Source organism: Diorhabda sublineata, chromosome 9 (assembly GCF_026230105.1).
Source record: "Diorhabda sublineata isolate icDioSubl1.1 chromosome 9, icDioSubl1.1, whole genome shotgun sequence".
In the NCBI taxonomy this organism is placed as follows: domain Eukaryota; kingdom Metazoa; phylum Arthropoda; class Insecta; order Coleoptera; family Chrysomelidae; genus Diorhabda; species Diorhabda sublineata.
In genome coordinates, this window is record NC_079482.1 from 18,650,742 (window position 1) to 18,669,598 (window position 18,857).

The 18,857-nt window shown below is 32.2% G+C and overlaps 1 protein-coding gene across 3 annotated transcripts in view; it reads right to left on the reverse strand.

Moving 5' to 3' along the window:
• LOC130448668 (kalirin) overlaps positions 1-18,857 on the reverse strand; it is a 393,432-nt gene that overhangs the window by 74,068 nt on the left and 300,507 nt on the right. For all 3 annotated transcript variants that reach the window (XR_008910360.1, XM_056786130.1, XM_056786132.1), the window contains exon 26: positions 9,058-9,169. Coding sequence is in view for 2 of the 3 variants with exons in the window: in XM_056786130.1 (XP_056642108.1) it covers positions 9,058-9,169 (112 nt within the window). In the remaining variant the exon portion in view is untranslated. The remainder of the gene's footprint in view (positions 1-9,057; positions 9,170-18,857) is intronic.

Consider the following 18,857-nt stretch of genomic DNA (forward strand, 5'->3'; position numbering starts at 1 on the left):
ACCTCTTTAATAACTTATTTAAATGGGTGATCACATGTATATTTTCAGTAAGACCCCGCATATATACATAAAGAACCGGAAGACCGAAGATAAATTGAAACTTACTAACTGTACCTAACTATATATACTAAATTTTGTCGCCAATGATTCTCTATCCGCGAGAAACAATTCCAGCAGGAAATTCACCTCGGCGGAAAATTTTACATTCACTTCGTAACTACTGAACTTATATCAGAATTTTTCTCCCAGGAAGAGGTCGATTCATTTGGTACATATAGGTAGGTCAGGTTTACCTTCAGTCTCTGAAGACGATTACTTGATTATCGAAACGCATGTCAATATAAAAGTGAATTATGTCGAGTTAGTAGTAAACAGTGTGTTCAGTACGGATATAGTTTCCACCAATTTAAACTTATTAAAGGTTATTCAGCTACTGTGTATTCGAATACATAATTTTTTTTCTGATTACACGAATAAGATTCCTTGCAAATATTTCATTCTACCAAACGATCAAGATCGGTAAATGATTCCTTCTAATGTTACTTAGTATAAATCATAAGACTATTTTAAGCTTTTAAAAAACGAAATTACTCAACACAATCCAAATTAGTATATATCTCATTAGAATCTGTCAATTTTTTTTTTTGAAATATTATAAGGAATTCTTAAACATAACATATGCCGAATTGACACTTAGTTTCAGTTATTCATTTCATTAAATACAAATCAAAAGTCATTTGTTTCAATTGAATTTTTTTTCGGTTTATGGATTTACCATTAGAATACTATATTTTTTAAGATAATTTTCGACGCTTCTAAAAGCCACTGAGTAAAAATTTAAATGGACTGTAATGACAATAATGAGACATCACTAATAAATTCAAGTTCACGTAACTCAAAGAAGAATAGCTAGAAGTTGAGAATAATACAAGAAACAGCATGAACTTATATGGACGTGGGCGAAGTCTTCTGTTGTTTCAAAAGTCTCTTTATACCATGCGTGTAATTTTTTTTTTGAAAATTGATAGTTCAAAACTATAGAAATTGAAAAGGCGAGGTTTGCGTGATTTGCAAATCCGGAAAAATGTTTAAAAAAAATAATTATTGGTAAATACTAATTGGTTTGGAACTACCAAATTTCATAAAAAAATTACATGTACGGTATGAGGGGCCTTTTTAGATTGACAACTCCTGGACTAATTGATAATATTGATTGATCGTGTCGGGAACGATTCCAGTGATAGAAGAATGAATTTATTGCAATTGAAGAATATTTTATTGAAGCACATTGATGGGTCTGATTGTCGCTCTTAATTGCCCGTCTAATCAAGCGGTTGTTGACAATCGTTCGGACAGTTACTAATGGATACTTCGTTGAGCACTCTAAAAACATCTCGGATAAAGTTTTTGTAGTGCTGTTAATAGCACAATAGTGTGTAATTTTTCCATGCCTGGCCAAAATACTGCTAATAATCTATCAAAATTGTTTCTATTCAGAGGATATTCTTGTTATCAACTGGTTCAGTAAATATTATTGGGTATCAGTTTATACCACACTTTCGATAAGCGTCTATTACTTTTATCTTTTATCTTGGATTTTTGATCGATATTGGAAACCATACTTCACAAACAATAAACAACTCGAGAGGTCCCCTGAGCAACTAACCATTGATAAAACATTGGAGTGTTTATTGATCGCAATAGTCAATATAATTAGCCATCTCGGGGGCACTCATGATCTACCCAACTAATATTTCTTGTTAAACATGCTTTGACATGAAATAATGTACAGTCACTCATAGTATCGTCTTTCGTCAATATAACGGCCTTGCTCTTGACGGTGGTTAGAAAAAACGTGCAATTGCATTTAATTTTTGCGAAGCTCTAAGCAAAAATTTTTATGTGTATAAAGATTTTTTGAGCATGAATGTAATCAGTAACATATTGTAAAATCTTGCAAGGCTACGTTAAGTGCTGGGCCTGGAGGCGAGGGCTTCAATTGCTACGCCACTGTTCAGTACTAAAGAATGCAATAGAAATACAAATACAAATACAAATAATTTGGTACCTTCTATATATATCATTTTTGTATACTCAACATTAAAATTTCAAAAGCATGATGTGATTAGCCAATTTCAGACTTCGATTCTACGTAAAAAATCATATCACATGATAGAAACAAGTTCACATATATTAGTGATAATCATTAATTACGGATTAAACTTGGCAATTTAGTATATTACTCCACATGGTACATTCGCCAAAGATTTGAAAAAATAAAATAAGAATCGTTCAAAAAAAATTTCTCGTTCTAATTACGCATATTTTGTTAATTACTTGAGATACTAGATTTTTGGGAAGGACAATGGTCATATATTATGATCAATATTTTTATATCTACTTATTTTTTTTAAATATTAATACTAATAAAACAATTACTATACCTTAAAAACCCTAATCAGCGGAAACCATTAAAAAATAAACATTCAAACAGTAATAACACACTTATAGGATTAAGAATGAATTATGTTTCGGCTTTTGAAATCGAGAATTCAATTATTCACTTTATTTTCACATCACAAGTACATTTAAACGTTTAAATAAATAAATAATGATGCTAATATTTCTACCCGACCCACGCCGTATAGGGTTTTATTCTTTATGTGTAATGTATGGCCTGGTGATTGTTAGGTAACTAGTTAAAAATTTATAGTTTGATGTAACCGGGAGGATACTGAATTATGGTTTGGCCTTGTTATCGCGTCTGTTCATCGGAGGCATTCGGAGACCATTAATAGCATCTTATAGTATCCGCATGCTGTATTATTTAGGTATCTATCAGCGAAAAAATTACGATTTGTTTATGATTATTATTTAATGGGTTAATGCTTGAAATATTTGGGACACGAGCATTGGAGATTATCTCGAACGAAACTTTAAAAATGTTGTTTATACGCAAGCATAAATACATAAATAAAACTAAAATTATTTAAAAATTGCTGAACAAGCTATTCCTTGAATCAGATTTACCGTTTTATAAGTACTGGACTTTTATTTCTATTCTGTTTTCAAAAATGTTCTGCTTTGCAGTATTGGATCAAAAGGAGGGCTAGTTTTCAGTGCCGTAAATAGCCTTTTCTGCGTCCAGTGCGACCTTCTATAACTACGTCCTTGTTTATTCAGATATTATAGGTATCCTAGATAGAGCAACACTTTATTTCACGTAGGGCGATAGAATAAAGCACAAGGACCTTGGTGTTGGTGGACCAATTATCTAATATTTTGGAAAAAAATCTAAATGAACTGATGTGAGCAGACCATCTATTTAAGTAGACCCTTCGTCTTTTATACCACCCAATGTGTCTCACTCACTAAAACTCAAAAGCAAGTTCACTATTGCGAATGCGTTGCTCATCCTGAGGCTCAAGATTTAATTTTTGGGCCACTTTGGTCTTCATACGTCTATTATAAAATAACACCCTGCGCTACTTGTTATTGTTGTTTTGAATAAGGAAGTTAGCATAATATAAATTGCGTTTGAGTATGATTTGGTAAAGAAACGAAAATATTGGCAAAGATTATTCACAACTTCATAATACACAAATGAATGAGACCAGAAATAAAATGAACCTTCAAAAACCGCGACTGTCAAATTGACGGCATATGATGTTTATAATAATGTAATAAAAATATTAGAGGTTTGTGAACTAAATTATAAATTTTAATTATTGTTTTTAGTCATATCTACTTTATTTACATAGAACATTTAAGACAGTAAATTTTCTATAAGACTTGTTTTACGCATCAACAGCAAGCAGAATTTTGGCAAATAGTGCATATTCCACTTTTTTTACATTTCGAATTAATTTTGCGTTGACGTCTTTTTTATGTAGAAGGCTGTTCTTAAGTAAAAACTATAATATTATCTAAACAAAAAATAGTAATTGAACCTTATAACTAAGGCGCTCACCATCTTTAGATTCTTAAGGAAAGACGTTACTCAGATATTTGCTCTCAACATCCACTAATAATCGACCTGTGCAGATCGGTGACCGGGAGTTGGTGTGTCCGCATAAACTCTCACAACTTGGCTCTAAACACTAAACACTAAACACAAATACGCTCGTGCGCTGCAAAAAAATGAGCGCGAAGTTGTGTCTAATTTAACAGACGTTTTTAATTATGATGATACTGGCATATAGGTACGTATGTGTTGAGCAATCAGGAGCAAACCGAAAAAATAATAGTTCTGCTTGGTCTGGCCATTCTTGCGCCCCCCAAAGTCCCGGGGAGGATGCAAGTGAAGAGAGTACTGAACCCGAATATGTTTTACAGCTATGCGACAACCATTGTTCTGGCAGATGTCTTTTTTACTTTTTAACGTCGAAACAATTTTTATTTCCTCACATTTTAATAGTTGTTGTTATATGATTTCAGATCTGAAGGCCAGGGGCGGCTCATACCCAATGGTTAACAATCCTTAACTTTTACAGGGACAACCTGGACAATCTGAAGATAGCAAGAATGAATTTTTCAATCAATTTTTTATTAAAAAGATACTGTTTGTTTGACTCGATAAAATTTATGGTTTAGGTGGTCTTTAGATAGATAGAAATATTTACAAGAGGTATTAAAACATAAAAATTTCTAATTGCACTGCATATTGTCGAACATCGTGTTACTTACATTAGGAAAAAATTGAAATGTAGAAAAATTTAATTGGTTAGCCTACAATTTATCAAATAAAAACTACAAAAAATGTTCGAAGTGTGCACCTTGCACTTCTACACACTTCCGGAGTCTACGAAGGATATTTCTTTAAACTTAGAAGAGCATTCCAAGATTCTAACTTATAGCGTCACAATGGAAGTTTATTCTATGGATCATTTCGCTCCTTGCGATTACCGGTGTTGCATATACCAAGCTTTCAAGATATCCCCAAACAAATGAATCCATTGTATTTAAATCGGGGGAAAGTGGTGGCCGTGCAAATGGATTTCCCCGACCAATCCACCTATTAGCAAAAATGTTATCAATATGATTTTTTACATTATTTGAGAAGTGAAGAGGGGCTCCATCGTGGATAAATCACGGGGCTTCATCGTACATGAAACCCATGTCACATGTCTCTGCGAATGTTTAGAGGAATATCTCATAACATGAGTGGGAAATCATTTTGGAGAAATTCTAAGTATCAGTGACCACCACATTTTAACACATAATCGATGTTGATCTTTTCTTGAAATTAATAATAAATATCTTGGGCAATACTCTTCTTGCTTTATTCACATTTCCACGAGTTCGTTATTGCGATCATTTTATCAGGGATGGACCAATATGTTCAATGAAGGAAATAAATTGTAAAATCGATTCGATTCAATTCAATTAAAAAGGCGATCACCTCAAAATTAGTGAAGACATCTTTTGGTGAAATTATAAATTTATGTTTTTTGTAGCGCCACCTATTAATGATAGGTTCAAGTTTCGTTTAATAGTTGTATGAAAATATATGTCAAATACAAAGTAAATGAATTAATCCATGTGATATTAAATATTTCACCAATTTTTTCTTCGAGTCTTGTATTGTCATTAAAAGTGAGAATTTATGAGAAAGTCAATCGGTTAATTAAAAATAAGTGAAAATTAAATTAGAAAATTTCCTCTAAATATGCAAACAACAAAAATAAAAATTCAAAGAGTGAGTTAAATAAGGTGTGGTAGGAATATTTATTAGTTGGGTAATTGGTAAACTTTTTAGAAGTGACAGTCGCTGTAAAACTGAAAATTGGCCGGCGAAAAAGTGCAAGAATAATAATAAACTCATATTTAGACCTATACAATAGGAAAATAAAATTTCTTGACAATAGAATTCAGATATCTATAACATGGACAATATTTTAATAATAATAGGTTTCAAACCAAATCGTTTCGGTACCGCAATTAATGGTTTTAGAAAGTATGTTTAGAACGCATACCCGACATGAGTTTATTGCGAGCTATAATTACTAATATCGTAGTCACTGAAAGACCTATTATACTCATTTAAGTGGGTCCGATACATTTTTCTTTATAAATATATTATTTTCAGGAAAGTCCAAGAGTTGTTGATAACATGCAATAAAAAGGCAAAGAAATGGCGTGGAAAAGTTGCGATACGAATCAAAAGCGATAACGAATTCACTCAAGTATTGTGAAATTTATGATGGACAGATTTCGTTTTTATTAAGTGAAAAAGTATAAAATAGAATTTTCAAAGTATAATTACCATAATAATAATGCAAAACGTGGCGACACATTGACCAAATACGGCTGAAATTGGCGCGTTAAACAACTTCTCCATGCTTTCATAAAAATTCTTGAGAAAAACTAATTTCCTGTAACGATTTCCATCGCAACAAATTACAATATTTGTGAAACAACCGGAAACACATCATCACGTAAAGAATAAAATTACACATTGGGTTCCATTTAACCGACTTACGGTATAATCAAATTGGGTTAAAAATATTTTTTGTACATACAATGCGATCCGTATGTACAGAATAAATTCCAGATTAGCGATATTATGTAGTATGTGAAACAGGTCTTCTAAATTGCCATTTACATTGACAGTATGAAAATGTTATCCCCATTCAGCACCTCCTCTGAATTATAAGTACCCCCTCGAAAATTTTAAATAAGAAAGGGAGTCGTATGGCACCTTGCTAGAAAGGGATTTTAGTCCTCTGTTCAGCAAGATGAAGTTTTTTTAAATTTGGTGCAATCATAAATTAAAATTATATGTAAAAATTAAATGTAAAATTTTGATAATGTTCAAAATGACCACCATTCTCTTCTTGACAATAGCCGAAACGATTTTGTACAACATTTTGTAAGACCTGAGGGGTTATTTTGTTAATTTCTTCCATTATCGTAACTTTTAAATCAGTAATATTATCTGGTCTATTAAAATATACTTTAGATTTCAAATAACCCCATAAGAAGTAATCGAGAGGAATCAAATCGGGGGATCTAGCCGGCCATTCGAACGTTCCACGTTTAAATAATTTCTAAATCTAGATAAACCTCACCATCAAATCTGTGTCCTCAAGAAAATAAGAGCCAATAATTGTATTGTTTATGATACCAGCGCAAACGTTCACTTTCTTAGGACACACAGCATCAGGATCATCTTTATTTTTACTCCTAAACCAACTGAACTTTGTAAGGGTGGTATTTTTATTTATGCAAAACTCTCAAAATATATGATTTACCATATTGTCGGCCGCAGTTCTCGAGTTAACTTATGCGGATATTTCTCAATCTCTAGAAATACATCGAACTGAACATTTCTTCCTGGTTTTTCAATATTTTTTATATGTCCAGTTTCACGAAACTTTTTTTCTTCAAAGATTTTTCCCGATGTTTAGCAGAACATACGAAAATATCCGTTTATTTCAAAAGTATATTTTAATAGACCAGACAATAATGTTGACTTAAGGATCTCGGAAGAAATTAACAAAGTTACATACAAAATCTTGTACGGGAATTCCAAAATCGCCTTGGTTATTATCAAGAAGGGAATGGTGGTCATTTTGAACATTTAATTGTAAAGTACATTGAAGAATACTTTTTAAACATTATGCGGCATTATTATGTTCATTCTACGTATAGTTTAGTGATATAAATACAAATAATTTTCTCAGTTATGATTGTACCAAATTTAAAAAACTTTATGTTGCTTCATACAAATGGATCGTAGTGTATGACCCCAATACTTTAAATAAAACAAATAAGTACTTTACACTAAGTTTCAATAAAAATATTTTATTCATTTTGATCATATTCTTATAAGGTCAAAATTGGGAGAATATTTAAAAATAAGCACGTCGATGACGATATTAGATAAATATCTATAATTCTGTTTGATTAAAAGACAATGGTTGTGAAATATTATATGCAATTTATGTGACAACTCATAACTTGTATTATAGTCCAGTGAACAACGGTTTTTACTCAGATTTCCAACAAGACGTATTGATTTGCTTGAAATTTCAACAGTAGATAATAAATACCTTAAAAACCAAAGTCTACACTATGCCGACATGTGATTTTACTCTAGGGGTGGATACCACCCTAGCTAGGGGGTGTTAATATTTATTTTGAAAATAACCGTAGTAAAAAGCATTATAAGCACTAATTACTCTATTGAGTTTTTTCGAAAATGTGTTAGAAAAAAAGCATATTTTTAATGGATTTTTCACAAATAACTCAAAAACTTTATTTTACTTTATGGAGCTTTAAAAAATGTTTTTTTTTTTGTTATAAACCTAATACAAACCGAGTTATGGTTTATTAAAGGTGAAACTTATTTAGTGGACCCAAGATTTTAGGAAATTTAAAAAATTAAGTGTAAAACCGTCAATTTTACGAAAGAATTAAAGAGTTTTAAAAAACCTCAAATGAGGCTTTTTAGTCTGTGTACCAGGTCAACAAGTCCTTATTATTAACGGTTGTAAGTGCTCATTTGCTAATCTAAACGATTGGATATTTACTGTGTCCAAATTTTTGGCATAGCTAGTTAGTCCAATCCGCTATTTGTTGAGAATATTTGACTCATAAGCTGTCTAAATGTTTTCAATTGTATCGTTGGGTCTAAAGTTGGAAGATGCAGTAAGGGCCTTCAAGAGCCCTTGTTTTTATGATTTCGAAATTTACGAGAATCATTGATTTTCCCAATATTCTTACTTAATATATCTTCCCAAGGATGTTTCCAACCTTTGATGTAAAGTTATGTTTTTGGAAAATTATAGGAATAGGTATTTTACCAAACTCTACAAATATATTTTCCTATTATTATAATTTACTTTTTTTGATTTCTGATAACCAAACTGGACACGGGGGGTATTTTACTTCTTTAAATTGATTCGTTTTCATAGGTAGATTTTTATCACTTTCCCACTAACACCATAGATTTGAGTGAATTTGCACACGAAGTTTATCCGCCACGTGACAACATTCATGGATTGTGAATAACTGAACGAAATAAAAATTAAAAAGAAAAAAAAACGCTATTACCTTTATTCTCTTATCGGAACCAGTCTTTTTAAGGGGTGGAGGTGTGTTGGCTTGCGCTTTATCCACTTTACCCTGTGACAGTTTTCGTAGTGGAGGTGGCAGCCATTTCCGTCTGAAAAAAAAAATAAAAAATGAAAATAGAATCCTTTTAAGTTTTAATAAACCGACACTGGATTTTCAGTGCAAGTGTGAACAGGCATTCTTTTGATAAATTAACGTTGTAGAGCGTATTAAATGATAATTTTGTAATTCCAAAATTTTTTTATTCGATCGTAGAAAGTAATTATAAACTACACTTTTATTTTTACGGAACGTTGCTTTATAAATATTATTATTTATAAATCGAAACATAATCTATAACCAAAACCAATGAAATGAGAAAAAACAACACCCAATATATACGAGTCGGACTCGCCCACTGAGGGATCCGTACAAATTTGTAGGTACGTACGAGGGTTGTTTATAAAGTTCCTAACCACAACATGAAAATATCAGCCCTTATCAATATAGCTTGGGAAAGCCTCACTAAAATTTCAGCTCTTTTGGATGCTTAGTTTTTGTTTGACAAACTTATAAGTGAGTCGTTGCAAAGATTTCGATACAAATAGAAAAAATTTCAAAAAATTCAAATATGAAGCAATAGTTTTTCTATCAGTACTATACCCTTTGTTACAGTTCGGTGATTGGCGTGGTTAAAATTCAAGAATTGCACTTCGGATGGGCTGACCATCAATCGTTTTCATCAGATCGAGCTTCTAGTGATTGTTTTCCATTTCCTAACCTTACTGTTCCACTTGCACGAGAGATTTTTATCATATGAGGACATTATCGCATTTTTCAATGCCTATTTTGATGAGAAAGGCAGCAACTATTATTTGTAAAAAGTAAAACGTTTAGAGTATACCTGAAAAAAAGTGTGTAGACTTAAAAGGTGACTATATTGAAAAATCCCAATGTTGGAAAGTCTTTGTTAGGTCAGATACATTTCAAATAAACCTCGTATGTAAATAGTTTAAGAATCGAATAATACCGTTTATCCCGAGCTCTTTCCAATATCCGGTTTCCAAAACCTACAATTACTTACAGCAAATTGCAGGTTATACGAACAGTTCATATCGAATTTAACTAGATAACATAATAATTTTTTTTTTATTCAAATATCAAATTTGAACAAGATCTGTACGTAGTGACTAAAAAGGGGGTGAATAGTAACGCATTCATGACTGGTCTAATGTATCGCCTTCGCGCACGAAAATCTCATGATAATATATTTCTGATATCAGAATTTGATGTTGTTTCAAAACTAAATTAAATAAAAATTTCAAAGAGTCAAACTCGTAAAGTGGTCGCTAATGTATTTAAATGTATATAAATATATGAACGAGTTGCTGCAACAGGTGTATCAGACAAAAGTAGAATTATTAAAGTAGAGAAGAAATATATGCTGGGGCCAGCTCGTCGTTTACTTTGCCAAAAAAGACGACAAGTAGTAAAATTATTGTGAATGTGTTTACTGTTAAAGAAATTGTCAACTTCAAAGGAGCAGGATATTGAGGAGGAATATAATTTCTTCGTCAAGTAATGAGGTCAATGAGATTACGTTAGAGGGAAACAAAAACCAACAAAAAATATTCAATGAAGAAGCACGATATTTGCAAATTAATTTATATGCTATCAAAAGTTAATAGGAATAAAAAAGACGATTATTTCTATAGGTGAAACCATATTTTCATAGCTACTTGATAGAATAATAAAATCCAATGAAAGTTAGCAAGGCTTCCAGCGAAAGGAAAAAGACTAATCATTTTTCGTGCTGGCAACAAAACGAGCTTCATTTTTGATAAGCTTAGTGCTACAAAATGCAGAGCTCGTTCTAAGCATGCGATAAAATACGAAAAAGAAACTGTATACCAGCAAAGATATTTGTTTACAACAAAAATTAAGACTAGTCATGTGCTATGTATTTTCTGTTTTGTTGTATGGTGCAGTGGCTTAGACCACAACCAAGGCTACTTTTAAAAGACTGGAATCTATCGTATTACTGCAACTAATAAAGTTCCTTTTCAATGGCTGAACAGTTATAAGTGAAGATGTGGACACCACAACAAAAAGCTCAATGCGTGTCATGGATACACAGGTTCAACGGAACTTCAGGAAAATTCCAAAGAGACCCACCATCCGTGCATGTCACATAAGCTTCATGAGCATCGAATCAGTATTGCATAAAAGTGGAGCCGGACGTCCCAGCACAAGTTCAGAAAATGTGGAGCGAAGACGGGAAACATTCCAGCCGAAAACTTGAATTCGTCAGGCTTCAAGGCGACTCCAATTGCCTACAACCACAATCGACAGGGTTTTTCATAAACAGTTGCGTCTGTAAGCCAATAAGGTACAGTTGCTGCAGGCACTGTTACCAGCAGATCGACCAAAACGTGTGGAATTTACCGTAGACATGTTACAATGTATTGACCATGATGAAGATTTCTTGAAACAGGTGTGTCTTTTATTTGTGTTGTTCATTTTCGTTATGATGTTATGAATTTTCGAAGTTGTGAAGATAATTTTGGAACACCCTGTATATGTCCGTGAGAGAATTTGAGTGTAGGAATTCGAAATGTGTTCAAAAATAATGAGGTTGTTTCGATCCTACCCGGAAGTTTCCTCGAATGGTGAATTTGTTGTTTCTAAGCCTTGTAGTACAGTGATGTAAATTTTTCAATAAATGAATTGTTAAAATTTCACATAATAACAATATAATTGATATAGTTCCTAGTAGCTATACTATACATCCAAAGTAACAAATAGACTAGCATTATGAAACACGATTTATCAAAAAACTTTGTAAGTTAAAACACACATCTTTCCTGTATAATGAAATAATTTTTTCAATTGAAAAATCTATTTTTCTTGTAACACAGTTATGTATTAAAATCTCGTAGGATATTTTTCATATGTTTGTTCTACTGAAAGTTGTGTTTTCGTGATGTTAGAGGTTTGTTTAAAAGTGAAGTCAAGATAAAGCTCATTATGATTTTATTAGCGTTTTTGACTGGCGAAGAAAAGTTTAATAAAAATTTGAGGATGTTTCACACCTCCAAAGCACCAAATATTTTATTGTGTTGTTTTGAGAGTAATCACTGAAGTTTCAGATCTGTCTAATATATACAGTTTCCAGATTAAATAATCTTAATTAATTACACTGTGTAGACGACTTAGAGGGGTTCAATGTTATCAATTGCACTAATTACAATGACGGAAATCCTTAGTGATGCATCCAAAATATTATAATTCATTCTAAAAACCATGTTAATTCTGACCTACAATTTCATATACAATCACATTTCTAAGTAAACCTAATTGATACGGAACTATCAATAATTTACGTATAAATGATTTTGTTAACAACCATACGATAAAGGTGAATTCCATATTTATCTTTTGAAGTATATAAACTAGGTTATTGGGTGATAAAACATGAGATACATAGGTTAAAATTTGATGATTTCAGATGCGTCAAGGTCATATCTATAAAAAGAATTTCGATTTTATGGATAGCCAGTAAAAAATATTAAAGTTTTCAATGGGATATAGGTATAAATACAAAAACTGGTACTTAATAGTTATCAAGTACCTGAAAATATTTTCTGCGCCTTTGGAATAGCTATATAGTCCAGGAGAGTTAAGAGCAAAAAACTGACTTCACATAAATTCATGGGGGAAATATTATGCACTAGTTGGAAATATATGGACCCCAATAATTTCTGAATTCTCTAGGTAATAAATTCCTCTGAAGCTTGTGAGCATTTTTTCATACATAAAAAAATTGTTAATATTAACAGTAGGAAATTTTATACCTTATAATATAATGAAACTAGATTGAAACAAATTTCCCAAGCTTCCTTTTTTTTTAATATTAAATTTTCTTTTTAGTTCAAGCGTCAAGAAATATGTAAATTAAATTTTAAAAATTTTGTTCATATTGTCTAATCAACTACAACACAATAGGCCTTTTTACAGGGAGAAACTGTACAATCTAATGATAATCTAAGGAATTTTTCCAACTATTGTTTTTGTTTAGCTCGATAAGCGTTTTTTGGAGATATGTATGTAGATTTTTAGTCGTTGAACATACCAAGGAAACCGTTCTCCATAAAGAGATAATCTGAGGAAAATTATTATAAATTGTAATTATTAATTGGAAGTACAGAAGGTATTAAAACAATAAAATATAAGGAAAAAATTGAAATGTAGAAAAATTTAGTTGGGTAGCCTACAACTTATCAAATAGAAACAAAAAAAACTATAATACATGTTCGAAGTGGGCACCTTGAACCTCTGCACACCCCCGGAGTCTACGGAGAAAATTTCTTCGAACTTGGAAGAGCATTCCAAGATTCTGCCTTATAGCGTGGCAAATGATATTTATTCTATCGATAATTTCGTTCTTTGTGTTTACCGGTGTTGCATATACCAAATAAATCGATTGTATTTAATTCAAGAAAACGTAGGCCATACAAATGGACTCTTCCTAACCAAATAACTGACATTAACATATTAAGTCGCCCGCAATTTTCAATTTAATATCACGTAGTACCTTATATAAAAATGAAATAGGGGAAAAACGATCCCATTTGCAGCATTAAATGCTGTTTCATTAAGACAATGCAACGCATCCACCGTATTCAGGTCTGGCTCTCAGCGTCGTCTTCATGTTCACAGACCTCAAGAGGATGCTCGCTTGATGAAGTCTATTTTGAAACTAAAGACAAATCGTATTATAAAATTGGTATCGAAAATTTGTATGACCGTAGTAGCTTATTTGTGTGTACTGTCAATTACTTACTAAAAAATTATAATTATTAAACAATATCAAATATTTATGTACTAATTTACAATTATTTATATTTAACTATAGTATATTATTAATTCTGGATTATATATTTTTAAATAAAAAAAACATTTAGGAAATAGATTTTACACGTATTTGTATTCATCATTAAAAATGGCATATCATACATTTATTAACATGTGAGTTTAAATATTAAAATTGACTGACAATGGAAGCTAGTTATCTTCTTCCTCTTCTTCGCCGTGTTCTTCGCCGTCTTCTTCTTGTTGTCGCTCAAAAATGTTCAATTCATTGTCATCATCCTCATTATCGGTTAAATTCATCTCCAAACCTTCCAGTATTTCATGATCGTGTGTGCTTACTTCATCGGAATTACTTGGATATAGTGGAGCGTTGAAGCAAGCTTGTTCATTGCACTGGCCACAAGCTAAAGAACATAGTAGCCCTGTTTTTCTATATCTACAGTAGGACCCACAACCATTTTTGCAATTGCAAAATATTATGTTAAATAGTTCGGCTGGTGGTGGAAGTAATACTTTTCAGTATCCAGCCCCATTCTTGAGGTTCTAAGTTCTTCTCTAACCATGTGTGAATTTGATAGTAGACACGTTTGATATGTTGATGAGCTGCTACACTTGTTGGCGGACTTGTATTGACAATTTTACAAGTTTATTTAGTTTCGTTAATTTGATGAATTGCGTGTAGCGGAAATGATCAATGTTGTCCTCAGATTTTGGAGCATTATATAATGACATCAAGATGCCTACTCCATTTTCAAATAATGTTTGTACGTGGCAGTTTTTTTGTTGAAATACTTCCCACAGTTTATCCAAATTGGGGATTTTCTCCAATGCTCTAGTAACAGTTATATAATTTCGTTTTAGCTTAAAATATAACTAAAATATATAATCCAGAATTAATAATATACTATAGTTAAATAGTTGAAATAAATATTTAATAATTAATATATAAATAATGGGCATTGTTTAATAATTATAATTTTTTAGTACATAATTGACTTTACGGCGTACTGGTAACCGTAACTCACGTTTGACCTTGTATAAGCCCATAAATGACTATACGCTGGGCACTCTTCGCGCTCTACCCCAAAAATGGTTGGTTGTATGTAAAAAAGTTTAAAAGTTGTAGAGAACTCTACAACTTTTAGAATAAATACAAATCTCATTTGAGCAATAGGAATCGAGATATTCGAAAAAAAAAACCGATTTTGATGACATTTGATCTTCAATACGAGGACACGATAGCAATGATGACTTTTGAAACAATATTTAGAACGACAAAACAAAGGTTTAAACCAATTTTCAGCTTATTATCTTTCATTCCGAGGTTGACCCCTTTTTTACCTAATATGACTGGGCTATAAGATTCTTTATGGGGAAAGATTAATGTTATTTTGATTTTTTAACATTACTTAACCCCCCCCCCCCCGGACTATCTATAATATACTGAAACTTTTATGGTTTCATCAACAATATGACTGTCTCAGACGTTCAGCATCATCTGTGTTCATATGACAACTTTTAAAGAAATTCACTCACAAATGATTCCTAAAGACCAAGCACTACGTAACGTTTTCTAGATTTTAAAAATTGTTTTTCAAGTAAAAAATTATTTTTTCTCAAATATTACCCAACAACGAAAACTGTTTTATTTATATGTGTATTAAATTAATCTATTTGTCAAATATATGTAAAATTTTTATACATGATATCAGAAACTAACAATGTAATAATCGTAGTAAAAGTTTTATCAACCTTCCTCGCCCTCGTACATACATTAAATTCTCTCATTAATTCGTTAGAATTAAACACTAGACAGCCTTAGCGCTTCTGTTTGTTTAGGTAAGTTGGGTAGAGAAAGTAGTTTCTTTACATACCACTCACTTTCTAGGAATCACGGAACAATACGCTGTTATAGTAACAGAAAATTAAAAATACAGGGTGTTCCGGGACTTGATGCAAAATTCTGGAATGAATAGATGACATGAAAAAGATATTTCCTCAGGCATTTATGGGCATTTAAAATTGCGAAATCGGAACTTATATTTAAGTATATTTTCTAAAGCATACATTCGAACATTGTGAATTTTTGATGAATGTTTACGTATGTCCATGTAGTGTGTTTGACGGAATAAATAATTCAATAGTACTTTCTGAAGGCCAGGAGCGCGCATGCCCAATGGTCAACAATCAGTAACTTTTACAGGGACAACCTGTACAATCTAAAGATAACAAAAATGAATTTTTCATAAAGAGACATTCTGAAGAAAGTTATAATACACTGGCGAGCAAAAAATTGAGGTCATCTTTAAATTTTCATGTTCTTTGAAATTTTAAATTTTCAGATATTATTCGCAAACTGTACATCATGGCATGTGCTTCTGAAAGCTGGATGTGATATTCTATACTAAAGAAAAATGCATTTTTTTCATGGATTTAATGATTTATTCTGAAGAAACAACAAATCAACATTTTGGGTGAAATTCAACATTTTGTTGTTAGGGAAGATATGGAACGAACAAAATAAAAAGCTTGATGCTAATAAAGTGTATTCCCTCCTCTTGCATTGATGACTGCTTGATGTCGGCGCGGTATACTTTGAATTAAGTTGCGGATCACAACATTTGGTTGATGTTATCCCATTCCTGCAACAGCAATCTTCTCAGCTCCTGGGCAGTTCTTGGTGCTGGTGTGTGTCTGCGGATCAGTTGACCCAACTCGTCCAAGACATGTTCTATGGGATTCATGTCTGAGCTGCGGGCTGGCAAGTTAAACCGCCTAACAAGGGGAAAGATATAACATGGTGACTTCTAGCACTTCCTCGTCTGAGAACAATACCCAGCTCCAGTCATTAACATTCCAACTAACGTGATCTCTAGCAAATGTCAATCTTGAAGTCTGATCTGGCATTGCAACGGGGGACCTGTAGCCATTCTTCTGCATGACAGTCCAGCAGCATGAAGTCTTCTTCTAACTGTCCATTCACTAAAATTGACATTTCTCACTTTTTCCAACTGATTTCGTAGTGAAACAGCAGTAGCTGTTCTATACACCCTTTGCAAACCACAAAGACTAGCACCAATAATCTTTGCAGTTTCACGTTGCCTCTGACCATCTTGTAACAACGTAACAATTCTTGCCACAACAATCGGATCTAAAGGCATTATGGGCCTGTTAAATCACTACACTTTGCAATCGTTAGGTTTGACAGAAAGACTCAACAGTAAACTGGAAAACAGGCCAGAGAAATGTGAATGTTCAATTAGCGTAAAGGCACATTTTTCATCAAAGTCGTACTCTAATACATCGAATGACAGCTAATGACAGCTGTCAAGCCAAAGAAAGAATTTGTCTTATCAATATTGACGCTAAAATTCTGAACGCGAGTGACCTCAAGTTTTTTCTCGCCAGTGGAAATTGTAATTACTTATTGAAAATACTTACAGGAGGTATCAAAACGCTAATGAATAAATTAAACCTTTGTACTACATAGGTACTATCGAAAATCATATTACTGCATAACGAAGAACTTGAAAGAGATGAATACCAATTTTTCAACTAGTAGGCTACTCTCAAATTAGATATTACTAAAAAATGAACAGACGGAAAAGTCGGCTGGTAAGGTTCTGGGATGCGCATTGGTGTAGTATTCATCGACTATCTTTAAAAAAGTAACAACGACTATTACATAGCGTTATTGTTTGTGTTTGAAAAATAAAGTGGAAAAACGATCTCATTTGCAGAATAAAGTGCTGTTTCATCAAAACAATGCAACGTGTCACAAATTAATGAAAACAACGATGAATTGGGCTTCGAATTGCCTCTGCGTCTACCGTATTCTTCAGATCTGGTTCCCAGCGTCGTTTTCCTGTTCACAGACCTCAAGATGATACTCGCTTGATGAAGTCTATTTTGAAGTTAAAGACAAATCGTACTATAAAATTGATATCGAAAATTTGTATGTCCACTATAATCGTTTTATAGCCGTTCAATACAACTATATAAAATAAGGAAATCAAATTCTATATAAAAAAATGTTTTTACGAAATTTTCAGACCCTCTCAATTATACTGTCAAAACGTTTTCTAACCGAGGTGGCAAGTCAAATAATGGCAACGAATCAAGTAACTTTTTATTATCCCGAAACTGACTTTGCAGTGGAAATACAGTCAGTTTTGTCCAATATTTATTGAAACTATCGAATATTATCGTTAACAGCGAATATTTCGAAAATTTTTGTTTTTGCATTTGATACAAAGACCAAGAAAATAGATCCATGATGTAATTTGCATACAGCAGACAAGCCCCTTTAATGTCCAATATGAAAGCAACATAAAATTGTTGACTAGAAAATCCAAACTACTGAATTATTATGAGATCTACTACCTTCGTCACCAGATATTTTTCATAAGAAGCTTCGACTACCTTCGTCACCAGATATTTTTCATAAGAAGCTTCGTTCATGAAATTTTCAAGTTCTAGAAAGTTTGTACAGAACACAGTGTTAACACTACAACTACACCAACACTCAAAGTTACACTGTCTGATACGAGCTGTATTAGTAGTGTACTAGTGTGTTCAGTATGAATGTCACCAACAGTTCTAAATATTTTAATTTAATTTAAACTTTGTGTTTTTGTACCTTCATGTTTCTGTGATTGACATTTGAGAATGGCACGTAAATTTGAATGATTTTTTACATAATTATTTATGTGGAGTGTATGCGTTTTTTATTATGTAGTAGAAAGTCCATAGAGATGATGCTTTAAATTTGGTGGTAAGTTCGCTAAAATACAACAAAAGTACTTTATATTTGTTTTTCGGGTGATAAATTCTGTATGGAAAAATTCATCTCATTCATCTTTATCAGCACAAAATTTCATATAATTAGGTATAAGGTTATAGTAGTGAATAATTATAACACGTGTTTG